Below are 17,021 nucleotides of genomic sequence, written 5' to 3' on the forward strand. Positions count from 1 at the left end.
TCTATCCCAAAAATGTTTTACTTATATTTCTACTTTAAAATGGCAATAAAACCTACAAGCTGATTGGTTACTATGCACAGCTGCACCAGATTCTGTATGCACCAGTTTTAGTAAGTCTGCGCCAATGTGTCTATGAACCAGCATATTTAATCTGTACTCTGGTCTTAAGTTGCCCAATGCATTGAAAACTGCACTTGTTTTACTCTGCCATGTTTTTTGGCTCGGAGAAATCCCCATGTAGACTTATTTGCAAGAATATGCACAATTAAGTGCAGGCAATCGGATGATTTCATTTGAAAGCTGATTTTAATCTTTTTACTTATTTTTTATTTTTATTTTTTTAATCCTTTAACATACCTGGGTCAGTAGAAACTGGTATTTCTACTGACAAAATGTAGTTCATGGGTGTTCAAGGAACACACTTCAAACTTTCAAAATTGTTAGTATGTATGATTGGTGGCAGTCAGAGCATTTTTATATATTATATATTTTTAAAGCAATCATCATTAAATAATAAAGTTAGACTTTTTTGAATGATGAAAGTTCAGTAGATTATTATGTTATAAAATGCACTAATCCCTGACTGTTCTATTCTTTAGATTGTGTCTAGCATATGGTGGATCAGATGTTACTCGTTGCTTCTTTTGGCTTATGCAAAGAGCAGGATTCCCATACCGGGAGTGCCAGCTAACTAACTTGCTTGACTGCCTTCTCCTGCAGCAACTTAAAGAGACTTTCACACATCTGGACCAGGTACAATTACCCTATTACATTTACAAGAATAACAATTATCTGAAAAGTCTTCACTACATTGTTCATGTTGAGCCTACAAGGTTAGATGCTTACAACCTTGGGCCAGTCCTAGCAAATATGCTCTCCTACAGTTGATCTTTGGCCAACTAAAGGAACGCACACAACAGGCTGACAACATTGCTGTTAAATGCAAGGTTTCAGCTTGGGTGTTGTCAGTTTACAACAGGAAGTGCTGCTACTGACAGGATCTCGGGTCAAAAAACTTTGCAGCAGATTCATAAAAAATGATTTGCTTAAAGTGGTTGTAAGGGCTGTAGGGTGCTAACCTTAACACATTCTATGCAGTAAGGTATTGAGCCTGATCTCGATCCAGCATCGTCCTTCCCTTTTTTTTTTTTTTTTTTCCCCCCTCTCCCTCTGTCCAGGAACAACGGTGGGGAAGGAGGATGAGGGCTGCTCTGTGCAAAACCATTGCACAGAGCAGGTAATTGACGTATTTAAATATTTGATCTTTTTATAATCACTTTTTAAGAAATTGGTGTACAATGAGAAAAAAGACTTAGGATTTGCCTATACTTAGAGTAAAGCCATGTTTATTTACTACAGGATATCTGTGGACTGCAAGATCATGAGTTTCAGGTCCGACGCCCTGATGCTCCAGCCTTCCTGTACCAAATGAGACTTGGAGATGAAAAACTTCAGGTAAGAACTAAAGGTTATTTTATTTAGAACCAATCTGTAGTTTGTGCAGTTATTTCTTTCCACCCATTGGTAGAGTAGTATTTTGCAATCTGTATTCACTTTTGCGTGCATTCTTTGTCCAGTCTATGGGTTTTGAGGAGTAGCCAGAGTGTGTGCTGTCTCCGGTATTAGCCACATTTGTTCTGTTCTGTTTTTTTGTGGGGTGTGTGTGTGTGTGTGTGGTGTTGTGTGTTTTTTATTTTTTATTTTTTTTTGTTTTTGTTTTTGTTTTTTTGTTTATTGCAAGTTTCAGAGAAAGTACAAACCCCCCCCCCAGGAAAATCGGCTCTACCCAAACATAATGGAGAATATCGGCTGCTCAAAGCACTAGTCATTAGGACATAACAGTACTTATGTTATGCTAATACATCATAATAAATTGCAACAGGGCGAATAAATATTCTTACAAATCATCAGACCCGCAAACTGTACATAGGTCATGGGAGAGAAACGCTCCTTGTCGCACATAGTGCTGGCCAAGAGAATACCTGAGGATTTAGAGTGGGACAAAATAAAGAAGAGAAACAGAAATCTACAGCAGGTAAAAAGAAGAAGACAGAGAGAGGGATCCAGGAGTTTTCAGCTCAAGACGCTACTTTTATCAGTCCTCTAATGAGATATGCATAAATGAAGCCCAAGGGACCATGTTTTATTTTTTTAAATTGTTTTACCTTTGTCATTCAACACACTCGGCAATTTATCATGTATCATAATCCACGAGAGCCTTGTGTTTAGTGCAGGTAAGACACAGATGATCTCTTCCAAGCACCCGCAATTGTACATTTAGCTGCTAGAAAAATAAGAGGCTAACCTTTGTTCACTGAGGAAGATCAGGAATGGTCTCATTCAGCAAAGCATAATGGGGCTGTTGCAAGATATTATTACTAAAAAGACGAATCAGTGATAAAATCCTGTTCCAATATGCCCTAATGCTGGGGCACTCCCACCATATATGATACATTGTTCCCTTCGTGGGACAGCCATGAAAACGCCACAGAAAAGAGCCGTCTTAGCCAGACAGGCCAGGACAAGATACCATCGCGTAATAACTTTAAGATTTGCGTCAACATGAGACACATGCATAATGCCTCGAAAAGCTGCACGGAAGCGGGTGTGCCATGTTTCCAGAGACACACCAGAAGACAGGTCCCTGCCCCAGTCCACCATATAAGATGGCTTGTTTGGGGAGACCAACAGCAGACCATAAATTGGGGAGATTGCTCCTCTGTCCGTTGTCCAAATTACACCATTTTTCATAGGGATTGACTGTGGGAGCCTCCTGTCCCACAGAGCACAGTGATTAAAAAAAAAAGGGGAAATTTTGATGAAAGCGGAATACTCACATCACAGCAATTCTAAGCACAGTGAACCAAGGTGAAGTAGGGTCCAATCCTATAAAGGCCTTTATCTAGCAACCATTTGAAAGCCCTAGCGTCCATGCCTGGAGGGAACTGGGGGTTATGAAAGATATGAGCCAAGGGATTAAACTGGAAGATCAGGCTATCCTGTGTTCATAATCCATCCCAGATTGCCAGTGAATGTGACAGAGTAGGTGTCATGATTGCAGTGTGAACCCTAGGGGCCTGCCATATCACAAAGTCTATAGTAACAGGTCAAATAGCTTGTCGTTCTAGCCATACCCAGTCCATTTTTTCGCAAGTAGAATAGACCACCGATAATTTAGCTAATTGTGCAGCCTGATAGTACAGCCACAAATTTGGAGCACCCAACCCACCCTGGGAGCATTAGAAGACTTTTTTTTTTTGGCAAACCTGCAGACCCCCCCAAACCCCCCCCCCCCCCCCATGGTCTCCAGATATATTTAATCAAATGTGATGGGGAGAGAGCGAAAACCGTATAATGCCTTTTGGTTAAATCATAATTTTTACCACATGTATGCGCCTCCCTAAGTAGGAAAGGGAATGATCCTGTAACTGGAAGGGGTAAATATCTTATTAACCTATTAACGAGGTTGGACAGAAGATTAACATTTAAAGCCAAAGCTTTAGATTAATTTATCCGAAGGCCAGAAGTCTCCCCAAAATGACACAGAATGCGCATAGCAGGTAGGGTTGTCAAAGTGGAAGTGACAAATAACAGCAAATTGTCCACAAATAATGCACATTTATGCATTCTCAATCCACAGTGCACCCCTTTAACATCAGGGTTGTCATGAAGAGCTTCAATCACAACAGTGAATATAAGCGGGGACAATGGGTAACCCTAACGGGTCCCTCTAGCAATAAAAAGATGGATTTAGATAAATGTCCCTGTAATTTAATTTGGGCTGTGGGTCTAGAGTACAGGGAACCTCAGATACGCAAAAATACAGGGCCTACCACCCAAACATCTGTTTGTTTGTTTTTTATACTTTTTATGTGCTACGCTGTGAATTTACCATGCCCTCCAGACATGCACTAAACAGACATTTCTGACTCTTGGCACAATGCATGTAATGAGAAAGATATGTATGTGAATAAATGTAAATAATCCTCTTTTTATAAAACTGTCCCATTTTAAATTGGAAAAAATAAAAACTGCAGGCTCCTGTAGCAGCGTACCAAACCCTTCTGTTTCAACTGAATGTTGACCTTCTCTGACATGCAAAGCTCTAGGAGTTAAAGGTAGTATCAGAGCTTGCTGCTAACCCAGCACACACATACGCACATGCCTATTGACCCTTAAGTATGGTGGGGAAACCTCAGTAGCTGGAATGTGTTCAAGGCAGAAAAGAGCATGTACGCTTTGATACTAAGTGTGAAAGCTTTGCTTCTTAGAATGTTGGAACTTATGGACACAACACAGGGGTTAGACTACTCCAGAAGGTGGCTTGATTTTATACCTGCTGATTTTATTTATGTAATTCATTTTATATTTCAACATCACAGTCTATTTGAGAGAATTTGTCCTCTTCTTCTTTTTTTTTTTTTTTTCTTTATCGAAGTGGTGCTAAACCCCCTTTTCCTTTTCAGACCAGGAAGCTGCCATCTTGGCCTCTGTTTGATATGCAACTGCCATGGGGCTGCACATGTGATCAGTTGTGACTCCAACCATTTGATTTGACAGTTTTGTTAACACAAGCAAATGTGACAGTTAGCATTCCGGGAATGTAACTTTTTTTTTTTTTTTTTTTATTTTTTTTTTTTAAACGAATAAATTGATGGCTTTAGTTCACCTTTTTAAGAATATCACACTTGCCTCATTGCTTAGTTAGTTCCAAAGGTTAGGAGAGTTCCATGTTTGATTACATAGGAAGTAGTTATAACGGTCAGCAACAGAAGACTTTGAGCCTTTGCAGAATCTCTGAGGGACTATTGATGGGTATGTTTTTCAGAAGTGCTTGAGCTAGACCTATTTACCCTTCACCACCGGCCCATAGTAAAAATACGTCATTACTTTGACATTAAATACCGGTGTTATGGCAGCAGCTAGCTGCCATAACCCCCATATGGCTTATTACTATGGCGTATTCTGTGTAAGATAAAAGTGGTCCCACAGGCGGATTCGCTCTACCCATTGGTAGCCCGTTAGCTGGGAAGGGAGACAAGTGAGGCCAAGATGACCGCCACTTTTCTTTATTCCCTTGAAGACCGTCTGATGTCACTTCCAATTCCAGTTCCCAGGCCACGATAAACACTTTTTTTTTTTTTTTTTTTTTTTTTTTTTTTGCTTTTAAAGGTAAATGGGAGATTTGGGGTCTTTTTGACCAAACATCCCTCAATAAAGAGGACCTGTCATCTTTATTTCTAAGAAATGTTTACATTCCTTGTAATAGGAATTAAACGCATATGCAAGTCACACAAGCATATGTTTGCAGTGTTCAAACCACACGTGAGGTAGCGCCATGATAGTTGGCGTGAGAGCAATAATCATAGTGCAAGACCTCCTCTGTAACTCTAAACTGGTAACCTGTGAAGACATTTTAAGTGTTGCCTATGGAGATTTTAAGTAACATAGTTTGTCGCAATTCCACGAGTGTGCAATTTTAAAGCATGACCTGTTGGGTATCTATTTACTTGAAGTAACATCATTTTTCACTTTATGTAAAACAATTGGGTTAACGTGTGTGTGTGTGTGTGTGTGTGTGTGTGTGTGTGTGTTTTTTTTTTTTCATGAATTTCTTTTAAAAAAAGTGTGGTGGTTTTTTTTATTTATTCTTTCCCAAAGAAATTTCATTTTGAAAGACCACTGCACAAATACTGTGTGAAATAAAATATTGCTCTCTGCTAAAAAATAATGTTTGGGGGTTCTAAGTAATTTTCTAGCAAAAAATAAGATTTATTTCCGTTCTCAACATATACTGCTACTTATATTTTTTTCGAAGGGGAATTTCAGGACGGGATAAGTCATAAGTAAATTTCGCCTCTGCACTGTCATTCATGTGTTCATACCCTACCTAGAATCTATTCTAGAATATCAAAGTATAATTTTAATTATAAATTAAAAGAGGTGGCAATGAGACCTTTACAAGCTGACTTATTGAGATTTAACTTGTTAAAGTAGAACTATAGGCAAAACTTTTTCATTTTGGATAAGGTAAGGGAGGGTTATAACCCTTGTCAGATTTTTTTGACATATGTGTTCCATTGGGGAGATTTCCCTTCACTTCCATAGCCAAAACGGGAAGCGAGAGGAAATCCCTGCAAATTAAGGGCATCCCTTAGGCACCTCCCAGGTCACCAGAACTAGTGTTCCCTATTGGAAGCTTTCCCCTCTACAGTATTACTTTTTTGGGGACAATGCAAAATGTAGGATTTTCTTTTACTTTAATTTTCAATGAAAATTAAGACAAATGGAGAGTGGGGCAAGGGGGGCACAAACTGACAAGTGTTCTATTACCTCTCCACACTATCCAAAACTAAAAAAAAAGTTTTCCATCATAGTTGTACTGTAAAAGTATTAGGTTGAAAGTCATGTTAAATTTCTAGATCTTTAGCCTTTTTGACCAAGAGTTATATTTTGCTTTTATCTATTTGATTTATGTTTTTTTTGTTTGTTTTGTTTTTTTATGATGTAGGCCCCAATGGCTCTGTTTTATCCGGCCACATTTGGAATCTTTGGCCAGAAAATGACCTGTCTGCAACATCGATCACCAGGCGACCCAGAAGATCCTCACGATGAACATTACCTGGTGGCCACACAAAGCAAACAGGACCAGGTTTGTTTAGGCTAACCTTCTTCTTCTTGTGATATGTTTTGGAGAACACGTCCATATCTGCTGTTTCTGAGATGCAGAAAGCCGGATGTAAAAAATTGAAAATGCTGGTATTAAAGCGGTAGTAAACCCGCACATTTTTTATTTTTTTTTATTTTTTATTTTTTAAACCTGCAAAGCAAAAGGCATAATGAGCTAGTATGCACCGCATACTAGCTCATTATGAAATACTTACCTTAGAAAGAGGCCCCGACATCTGGCCCGATCCACGCCGAGGGAGCATGTCAGCTCCCTCGGCGTTTCTTCCGGGTATCGCGGCTCCGGCGCTGTGAGTGGCCGGAGCCGCGATATCGTCACTCCCGCGCATGCGCGTGGGAGATTTCAGTCCGGCCGCTCGGCTGCTGCCAGATTTTGACGGCGAGAAACCCCTTGTGCGCATGCGCCGCTGCAGTCAGCGGCGCATACCGAGGGGAATATCTCCTAAACCGTACAGGTTTAGGAGATATTTTTTTTACCTACAGGTAAGCCTTATTATAGGCTTTCCTGTAGGTAAAAGTTAAAAATGTGGGTATACAACCACTTTAAGACTTTTCCCACAGCAACCAAGTCCGATATAGACCTTTGCTGGAAGTTTGGGAAAGTTTTATATACTCAGTCACCATATGAGGTACTCTCTGGTTACTTGCTATTGTGTGTTACCGAAATTACAAATTAAGACTAGGGGTGCATCACATTGAAATTTTGGTGCCGAAACCAAAAATGCAGGATGCACTTTGCCGAAAATTGCAGCTTTTAAAACATATTTATATTTTTATATATATATTCCACTTTTTTAATTTAAATTTAAATGAATATTGTTGGCCATTATTGGCACTTTTTTAGTGCAATAAAGCTCAAGGAAAAATGCAGTCTGCAGTCCCTAACCATCTCTTGTATCATGTCCTCAGTCTCTGAGCAATTCTTGTATCATGTCTTCAATCTCTTACTTAACCACTTGCCGACCAATCGCCTTCATTGTACTGCGGCAGGTCGGCTCGTTCCTGCAAATTGCCTTAGTGGTGGACTTGATGCGTGTGGCTGGCAGTCGCGGGCACGAGAGCCAGAATGTGTGTGTGTGTGTGTGTGTGTGTGTGTGTGTGTGTGTACGCACACACAAATCCCTGTTCTGAGAGGAGAGTCAGATCGTCTGTTCCTACTAATCAGGAACAGCGATATGTCTCTCCTCCTCTAGTCAGTCACATCCCCATACAGTTAGAAATGCATTTAACCCCTTCCCTGCCTGTGACATTTACACGGTAATCGGTGCATTTTTATAGCACTGATCGCTGTATAAATGTCAATAGTCCCCAAAATTTGTCAAGTGTCGATCTATGTCACAGTCCCACTAAAAATTGCAGATCGCCATTACTAGTAAAAAAAATTAATAAAAATAAAAATGCCATAAATCTGTTCCCCATTTTGTAGACTGTATAACTTTTGCACAAACCAATCAATAGACACTTTTTTTTTTTTTTTTTTTAAATATGTAGAAGAATACATATTGGCCTAAACTGATGAAGACATTTTTATTTTTTTTACTAGTATTGGCAAAATTTCAATTTGGTGCACTTCTAGGAGACATGATACGGAAGATCAATGCAGCCTTGCCAGTGCCTGTCAGATGCAGCCTACCAGTCAGATGCAGACTTGCCTGTGCCCGTATCAGAGGGGCAATCTCCCGCTGTGTCACGGAGCTGGATTTGGAGGACACCCGTGCAATGAGTGGACCCCACCCCCCCCTTTCGGCTCCATTATCAGCATTTTTCTTCTTTCAGCCACATGCCAAACACTGTTTTTGGCTGATAATTTTTAGCGGCTGAAATTTCAGTGAACCATTAAGATTGATTTATGGAACTTTCTGACTAAATCGGTTGCATTGTTTCTTGGTGAGTGTTTGTCCTCTCGCAGATCTGTTTTCAGCCTGAAATTTCTCTTTAACATTAATATTTGGTATCCATTACTTTATAACGCTATATAACATTATGCTCACAATATACCTATATTTCTATCTTAACTTTTAGTCTTCAAAGGCAGCTGCAGAACGCAAAGCCATATCCAAGCCTGGGATGTATGAAGATGCCCGAAGCCAAGCCATGGATATCTCTGAAAGAGGGCACTTGCTGGAGTCAGACCTGGGACCATCTCAGAGTGATTGTATGGGGGCTGGAAATGATGGAGAAGAGTCCACAGCCACATTGTTCTCCAGGAAAAGCATGGTGTCACAGTTTGAAGGGAAAGCTCTAGGACTGGATAAAGCAATTCTTCATAGTATTGACTGTTGTGGTAAGTCTTGTTTCTTCCTACTCCCCCCCAAATAGAGTTTGTCACAAACAACTAAAGAACACGTTAGATTATTGATTTGCCTGCACTGTGCTATTATTTAGTGCTCCCCTGTTTATTGTATTAGAATACATTCTGAAAGTGGGGATTTTTTTTTTTAAGCTCTTACAATTTATGAAAAGCAGGCAGCTCCAGACAACGACATCTGGTCCCCTGCACAGCACTCTTGTAACACTGACACCCTAGGTGAAAGTACCAATCGGCTTCCAGGTTGCTGGCTTTGACCTTGCCCTCTCCTGTTCCACACATCTTGGTTTTGATTTGTGCCCTGGCTTTCACAGTGATGAGATGTGGAAAGTGAAAAGAACAGTGTTGGACCTGTAGGGTTATTTCATTGGTATGAAGGAGAAGTCCAGCCTGAGCTTGTTTGGCTGGGCTTCTCCTGTGACCCGTTTTTTCAGTGAAGATCGGTCTCAAGTCCGCTCTCTGCTGACATCTAGACCAGGCACCGCGTCATCCCGACTTAGTAAGTCTGGATCCGCCAGCTGCCTCTACTGATGGCAGTCTCAGCCTCTGAGACAGCCACTCCCCGCCCCTCCACAGCTCAGTGCTCCAGTGATTGACAGGCAGCAGCTCTCCACTCGGGGAGGTGAGAGAACCCAGCCATCGGCGATGTTTGGTGGCTCGGTTCTCAGTGAAGACACGGCAGGGGACAGATGTAGCATCGGTCTGATGCTGGATCCACCGAGGTAAGTATGAATCTACAAAAAAGAAAACCTACTTCTCTTTTAAAGTATTGATTTTGAAATAAATGGCTTGGCTCCTGGACAGGCAGGTCCAGATACAACTTTATTTCAATAAGTCAGTGTGTCAATCCAAAAAATAACACTTTTCAGGGGTCCAAGAACACCCCCTTCATCAGGGCTTGTTTGACAACAGTGTGAATAGACTAGAAGTGAACCGGGTCCTTTTTTAAATGTCAGCAAGCACAAGCCTTGTTAGCAGCTGGATTGCAGTCAGTCTAGTATATGCTAGTTCTTTAGCTTTGAGCGGACTATCAGAAGTTATACATTTATATGTTTCTCACAAAAGATCTCTACTCCATGGCTTGCCTAAATGATTTCAAGCAATGTTGACACTTCATGGCTGCTGTGCTCCTTTTTTCTCTTTGGGTTCTACATTCTCTCTAAGAAAAGGAAGGCGTCTGTGGAGACTGATGTATAGAGGTGTATGAGGCAGTTTTGCCAAGACTGCCAGACTGCTTCAGATCCATATATCTGTCCTCACATCCTCAGACTGCCCACCTCAAAGAGAATGCAGCCTTTACAGAACTCTTCTTTCTTTTTTTTTATTATCCCCTTTTGTAAAGTTTTTTTGTATGTTTTTAGTTTTATAAAAAATACATTTTATATGTGCTAAATAGCTTGAATATCTCAAGGCTATCTTCAACTATGAATAATGCCCTTCCCTGCTCTTGCTTTTAGCTTCAGATGACACCAAAAAGAAGATGTACAGCTCCATCTTGGTAGTGGGAGGAGGGTTAATGTTTCATAAGGCTCAACAGTTTTTGCAACACCGAATACTCAACAAGATGCCCCCATCCTTTAGAAGAGTTGTGGAAAATGTAGAGGTTATTACCAGACCAAAGGTAACACATTTTACAAGTTATTTTTTTTCTTGATTGTGTGTGATTTATTAATCATTTTATTTTATATTCTTTTATTGAATGACCAGGAGAAGTAGTTTTTTTTAAGAGTCATAGGGACACCAAAAGAGGGGGCACAGATAGGAACCAACCTGTCCAAAAACAGAAGAAGAAAAACCCCAAAAACTGACTTGGGGTAGCTTCCTGTACAGATTTGATGGGGGTAAAGGTATACCAGGGCGTGGAGCCATAGGGAAAGCCTAGGTATTACAGGCAAAGTACTTCATCATTTATTCCCTGGATTTATTTATTTTTTGGTTGGATTTATTATATGTTTATTTGAGACGTTAACCCCTTCCCGCCAACCATATGCATATATGTGTATCTCTCTGTGCAGTGCGCTCCCAGCACAGAGAATGGGCTATCACCAGCGATCAGGACCCGGGACTCCCAATTGCGGGTCACCCCATTGCTGTGATGGCCTCACTGTGAGCCTGCCCTTGTGTTTTTCTTCCTTTTCTGAATGGAGAGGAAGATGCGTTGTATCTTTCTCTTCTTGCAAACAACCAAAAAACATGTAAAAATAGCTAGATCAAGGCTGGCTAGGGTTAATGGTGGGGTCAAAGGTCACGGTCAGTATATTTTGGGTAGAACATTTTTTAAATTGGTATCGGTTACTGTCGGTGTGTTTTTAGGCAGGATAAAAATAATGTAAAATGCGTTCCATTGTGTTTGGTCCCTACTATGGGTACAAACAACTAACATACCCATATGTGGTATTGCTGCAATAGTCGGGAGAATTTATTTTGGGGGGTTCTTTGGTGGCAAATTATAGTAATAGCAAGAAATTTACAGCGAACATATATAGCTATATTTTTTTTAATTATTATTTTGGGACAGTTTTCCTTTTGAAAATGCAAAAAAAGCAGGCAATATCTGTTACCATTTACCACCAAAAGAAAGTCCAATTTGTACTGGCAAAAACAACCTCATATAATCCATCTGGATACACAAAGTAGTTGTGAGTTTAGATGTACGGTTTTACTAACACATGTCAAAATTGCAAAATTGTGATTGGGCATTAACATTTGTTTTACCCTCAGTCACAAAGGGGTTAATGGTACCTGTAGTTTTCTCATTTTTGAAGAATAATTTTTTTCTGTGTTTGATATCTATAGGACATGGACCCACGGCTGATTGCTTGGAAAGGGGGTGCAGTCCTTGCCTGTCTGGACACTACTCAAGATCTGTGGATATACCAGAGGGAATGGCAGAGGTTTGGAGTGCGCATGCTGCGGGAGAGAGCTGCCTTTGTCTGGTGATTTAAATGGACCCAGTTTCCTATAAATGCAGCTGTGGATAATCCAGTTATAGACTGAATGGGTAACTGGGACAAACTTTCTGTAATATATTCTAGTCTGCCTAGCAGCAGATATGAGAAAATGTGAGTGGGATGTTCTGCCCTTGTAACATGTTCTATGTTTATTTTTTTACATAAAACTGAACATTTCAGTCACACCAAAAAATAAAAAATTAAATAGTGTTTTTCATGCGTGTGCGTGTATTTAGTTGAACTGACCTGCAGGTGGCAGCGTGGGATTGTTTTATTCTTTTTGCCTTTTTTTTTTTTTTTTTTTTTTTATGTTTCTACAAAGATAAGACAGGAATTGTATGTTCAAACCTATGAAAGCATTTACTCAGTTCAAAAATAGGGTCATTCCATAATTTGTATTGTTGGATAGTTCAATTGAAGGAAGCCTGCTTAACCACTTGCTTACTGGGCACTTAAACCCCCCCCCCCCCCCCCCTCCTGTCCAGACAAATTTTCAGCTTTCATAAAAAATGTAAAAAGACAGAATTAAAAAAAATATACATTATACTATATATATTTTGTTATAAAATTTTAAAACGGGTAATTTTTCTCCTTCATTGATGTACGCTGATGAGGCGGCACTGATGGGCACTGCTAGGTGGCACTGATTGGCACCACTGGTGGGTATTGATAGGTGGCACTGGTGGGCACTATGAGTACTGGCAGGGGGTACTAATGTGCACAGATGAGGCATAATTGCCTCTTCCTCTTCAGGACCGATGTCCCTTGCAGATGAGCAGTTGATCAGTTTGCTCAGGCCTGGTTAAAATGCATGTTTTTTATTGATTCTTGCACTCAAAAGTTCACACAGCTTCTGCAAGAGAACAAACCTAAAACTGACGTCTTCTGCACCTATAAGGCGCTATTAATGCTTGCTGATTTTCAGACTTGAGTAAAAAAAAAAGGTTTTCTCTACTTATTTTCTCTTTTTATAGCCTGAATATATTTTATTTATATAGAACTAAATTGGTAACTGGCGACAACCCATACTGATTGTGAGTGCAATGCTCTGCAGGCTCCTGTGGAAAAAATGCATTTTTTTTTTCCTGCACAAATATGTGCAATTTTATTAAATTTTGGTGAAGCCTTTAAAAGAAAACTGTCAGAGGAATACAAAAGCTGCCAATGTTGGTCTTCTGAAAATCCTGGTACTGTCAATTCCAAATTCCATACTTGAATCCTTAACCTAAAATAGGTATACAGATCTGAAGTGCTGAATCGCTCATGCGTATTTATCGGTGCATAACTTTTTAAGTCGGGGGAAAATCGCAGGTGCGTGTTATACGCCGATCCTCCACCATTTTGGAGCCTCTCGCGGCTTTCGGCGGCCATAAACCGACCAGAAGGGCTGAAGTCAGCCGAGAACTACCGAGCGCTGCTGAGATACACAAGACATCTGACTCTGTATCTCGGTGGCACCATTTTTAAAAATAAAAGTTGCAAGTAAAACAGACAAGGCTGCAACTGACAAGGGCAAGTTCACCTTTTGTAACCTGCCTCCACCCCCCACCCCCGAGTCCCTGTTTTGACAGGGAGTGCAGGATCTTCTCCCCTGCTCGCCGCCACAATCTAAAGAAAATGCAGCTGGGTTGAGCTTTGCCTGCCCTGCCCACATCATCCATTCAGTGTTCAGTAAATGGAAAAACTACAAGTCCTGACGGCCTTTGCCTTTTTCTTAATGAACTACCACAGCGAGGTTGAGCGCTCTAGTAGATCATTCTCTTCCTGTCAGTGTATACCTACCTGTCCATACAAGGTACAAGCAGATGGATACATCCACAAGTCTGCAGGAGTCCTGCATGGCACCCACAATCTGCTGATCTTGGGTGCAATGCTTTACAGGCTTCAAGTAAAATTAAGAAATTTAATTAATTTTGTAATTTTAATTAACGCTGATAAACCTGTCCAGCTTCTTTTTTTTTTTTCTTGCACCCTTCTCCATAGAAGGATCAGGAAATCTCTCAGTGCAAAATGGGCACAATTGAACTCTGTTACCTCTTGTATTTGCTTCATTGGTTTGTGACCGGTGTTTAAAACCCAGTGAACCTTTAGCTAATACTGGGCCAGTATATAGCCTTATTAAAGCAGGGGAAGGGGAAGTTCTGCTTTAAGGCCTCCTTCCCCGCTCCTCTTGCAGTAATAGCACTTATGGGGAGGGGGGAGAGCAGGTACCTGATTTTGACAGGTACCCACTCCTGCTTCAATCTCCTATGTGAAGGGAAGCAGGACTTCTCGCTCTCTCTCCTCCGCACCCCCCCCCCCGCAGTCACGAGAACAGGTGACAGGTCCAAGAGAAATGTCGGACCATTTACAATGCACTGCGCGGCCCGTGCATGTGCAGTGGGCACCCAGCTGTGAAGCTGCAGGTGTCCTTACACTTAAGATGCCGGCACCGAAGACAGAAGATGAAAGGTGAAAGCAGCTGGGGTGAGCACATCGCTGGATCCTGGGACAGGTGAATGCCTGTTTATTAAAAGTCACAGCTACAGGTTTAAATTTTTTAAGCTGATATTTCCTGACATTACTGATAACCAATAGTGGGGGTATTTAAATACCTCTATATTAAAGCAGAACAAAATTGTATCTGAGCACCAGAAATTGAAAACGCGTTTTAATTCACTTTAAAAATTTACAGCAAACTCACTCACCCAACCATCCATGTCTCCATTCTTTATTTTGTTGAATACTTTTTCAAGGCACTGTATAATCTACCTTTCTGTCGATTTACTAAGGATTAAAAATTGTTAATGCTGGCTGATTATTGTATTTAACCACTTGCCGACCGCTGCACACCGACATACGTCGGCACAATGGCAGCGGTGGGCAAATGGGCGTACCTGTACATCCCCTTTAAGAGGCGGGGATAGCAGGCACGCCATGTACAGCGTAACCACGCCTGCTGGAGCGGCGGACTCGATGTCTGCCGGTCTCCCGGCAATGAGGTCATGGAGCCGCAGAATGGGGAAGTACCTATGTAAACAAGGCATTTCCCTGTTCTGCCTTGTGTAATGACAGAGATCACTCCTCTGTCATCAGGGGCAATGATCTGTCATGTGACTGGAAGGCCACCCCCCCCCCCCCCACAGTTAGTCACTCCCTAGGACACACTTAACCCCTTGATTCCCCCTAGTGGTTAACTCCTTCACTGCCAGTGTCATTTACACAGTAATCAGTTCATTTTTATAGCAATGATCGCTGTATAAAAGACAATGGTCCCAAAATAGTGTCAAATGTGTCCGATGTGTCCACCATAATGTCGCAGTCCTGATAAAAATTGCAGAGTGCAGCCATTACTAATAATAAAAATACAATAAAACTATCCCCTATTTTGTAGACGCTATAACTTTTGCGTAAACTGATCAATATACGCTTATTGCGTTTTTTTTTTTTTGTTTGTTTGTTTTTTTTACCAAAAATATGTAGACTAGGGCAGCACGGTGGTGTAGTGGGTAGCACTCTCACCTAGCAATAAGGGTCGCTGGTTCAAATCCAAACCACAACACTACCTGCCTGGAGTTTGCATGTTCTCCCTGTGCCTGCGTGGGTTTCCTCCGGGTACTTCGCTTTCCTCCCACACTCCAAAGACATGCAGGTAGGTTAATTGGCTTCTGTCCAAAATTGACCCTAGTATATGAATGGGGACCTTGGATTGTAGGGACTGATGTGAGTGTGCAATGTACAGGGATAGGGACAATTGTAGACACTCAGGTTGAAATGGATGGACTGGTGTCTTTATTCAACCTCACTAACTATATCTGCCTAAACTGAGGGAAAAAAAAGGTTTTATATATTTTTGGGGGATATTTATTATAGCAAAAAGTGAAAAAATATTGCGTTTTTTTTTTTTTTTCAAAATTGTTGCTTTTTTTTTTTTTTTTTTTGTTTATAGTACAAAAAAAATAAAAACCGCAGAGGCGATTATATATCACCAAAAGAAAGCTCTTTGTGGGGAAAAAAAAAAGACGTAAATTTTGGGTGCAACATCTCATGACCGCGCAATTGTCAGTTAAAGTGACGCAGTGCCGAATAACAAAAAGTGCTCTGGTCAGGAAGGGGGTAAAATCTTCCGGGACTGAAGCGGTTAAAAGCTAAACTCTCTCAAACTAGAACAACAGACAAAAATCCTTAAATCAAAAACCTTTGAACTGCTTTCCAATGAATTATTACTTTTTTGACTATAAAATGTCAGATTAGACTTTGGTTTGATATTGAGATACTGGACAGGTTGTCACCATACTCTTCAAGCCCAATTTCACAATCCCGATAATATTAACTCTTCAGTTTAAAGGTTAACTATTAACTGTAGCCAGTAGAATATAAAGTGTCAACATCTCCGGCATCACTGCCATGAGGTCATGTCAACTATGTTTAGATCGGTGAGTGCGATTTTTGTGCTCATTTTAATAGGCTAAATGTTCCTGTAATTACATAAATATATGCATTCACTATTTATGGTTTGATAGACATGTTAATTGGACTGGTTATTAAAATTTTATACTTTTTGTGAATCAGTGGAGCACACATCAACATAGCCATAACCATTACTGTTTTTAATGAAAAAAGCCTTTGAATAGGGCTACTCTTGAAATCCTTTGAACATAACCTCTAGGATCACATGGGCTCTGGCTTCCAAGAACATTGTGGGTGTTTCATGTTATTAGAGACTGCAGTCTATCGCAGCCTATGCTTTCTTAAAGTATGCGTGTTCACCTTTGGGTTACCAGAAAAAAAAGAAATTCATGCATGGAAGGACCACCAGACCAAAAGATAAAGAGTCCAATTTCATTTATTGGTATTTTGCTAAAAGTAGCCAAACGCTTTTTTAGTGGTCAAAGGGACTCCCCCCCCACCCCCCCCCCCCCCCCCCTTCATCTGGGCTTCAGTTAAAAATTGGAAACTTGAATGGACTCACAATTAAGGCTTTCCTGTGTGAATCTGTGTAGGTAAGCTAATTGCTGGCTTAAAATAATTGCTCACCAGCAGTATCTGGAGCATGAGCAATCAAGATCTTTGAGTCCATTCAAGTTTCTTATTTT

The 17,021-nt window shown here is 40.6% G+C and overlaps 1 protein-coding gene across 1 annotated transcript in view; it reads left to right on the forward strand.

The window, feature by feature from the left end:
* ACTR8 (actin related protein 8) overlaps window positions 1–12,158 on the forward strand; it is a 29,264-nt gene extending 17,106 nt beyond the window's left edge. Inside the window, exons 8-13 of the mRNA XM_077452058.1 lie at window positions 600–753; window positions 1,360–1,455; window positions 6,512–6,652; window positions 8,710–8,971; window positions 10,453–10,616; window positions 11,792–12,158. Coding sequence (XP_077308184.1) covers window positions 600–753; window positions 1,360–1,455; window positions 6,512–6,652; window positions 8,710–8,971; window positions 10,453–10,616; window positions 11,792–11,935 — 961 coding nt within the window. The 3' untranslated portion in view covers window positions 11,936–12,158. The remainder of the gene's footprint in view (window positions 1–599; window positions 754–1,359; window positions 1,456–6,511; window positions 6,653–8,709; window positions 8,972–10,452; window positions 10,617–11,791) is intronic.
* The last annotated feature ends 4,863 nt before the right edge of the window (window positions 12,159–17,021 follow it).

This window comes from Lithobates pipiens, unplaced genomic scaffold, assembly GCF_037356315.1.
Source record: "Lithobates pipiens isolate NorthernLeopardFrog02 unplaced genomic scaffold, aLitPip1_a1.2 Scaffold_23, whole genome shotgun sequence".
Classification (NCBI taxonomy): domain Eukaryota; kingdom Metazoa; phylum Chordata; class Amphibia; order Anura; family Ranidae; genus Lithobates; species Lithobates pipiens.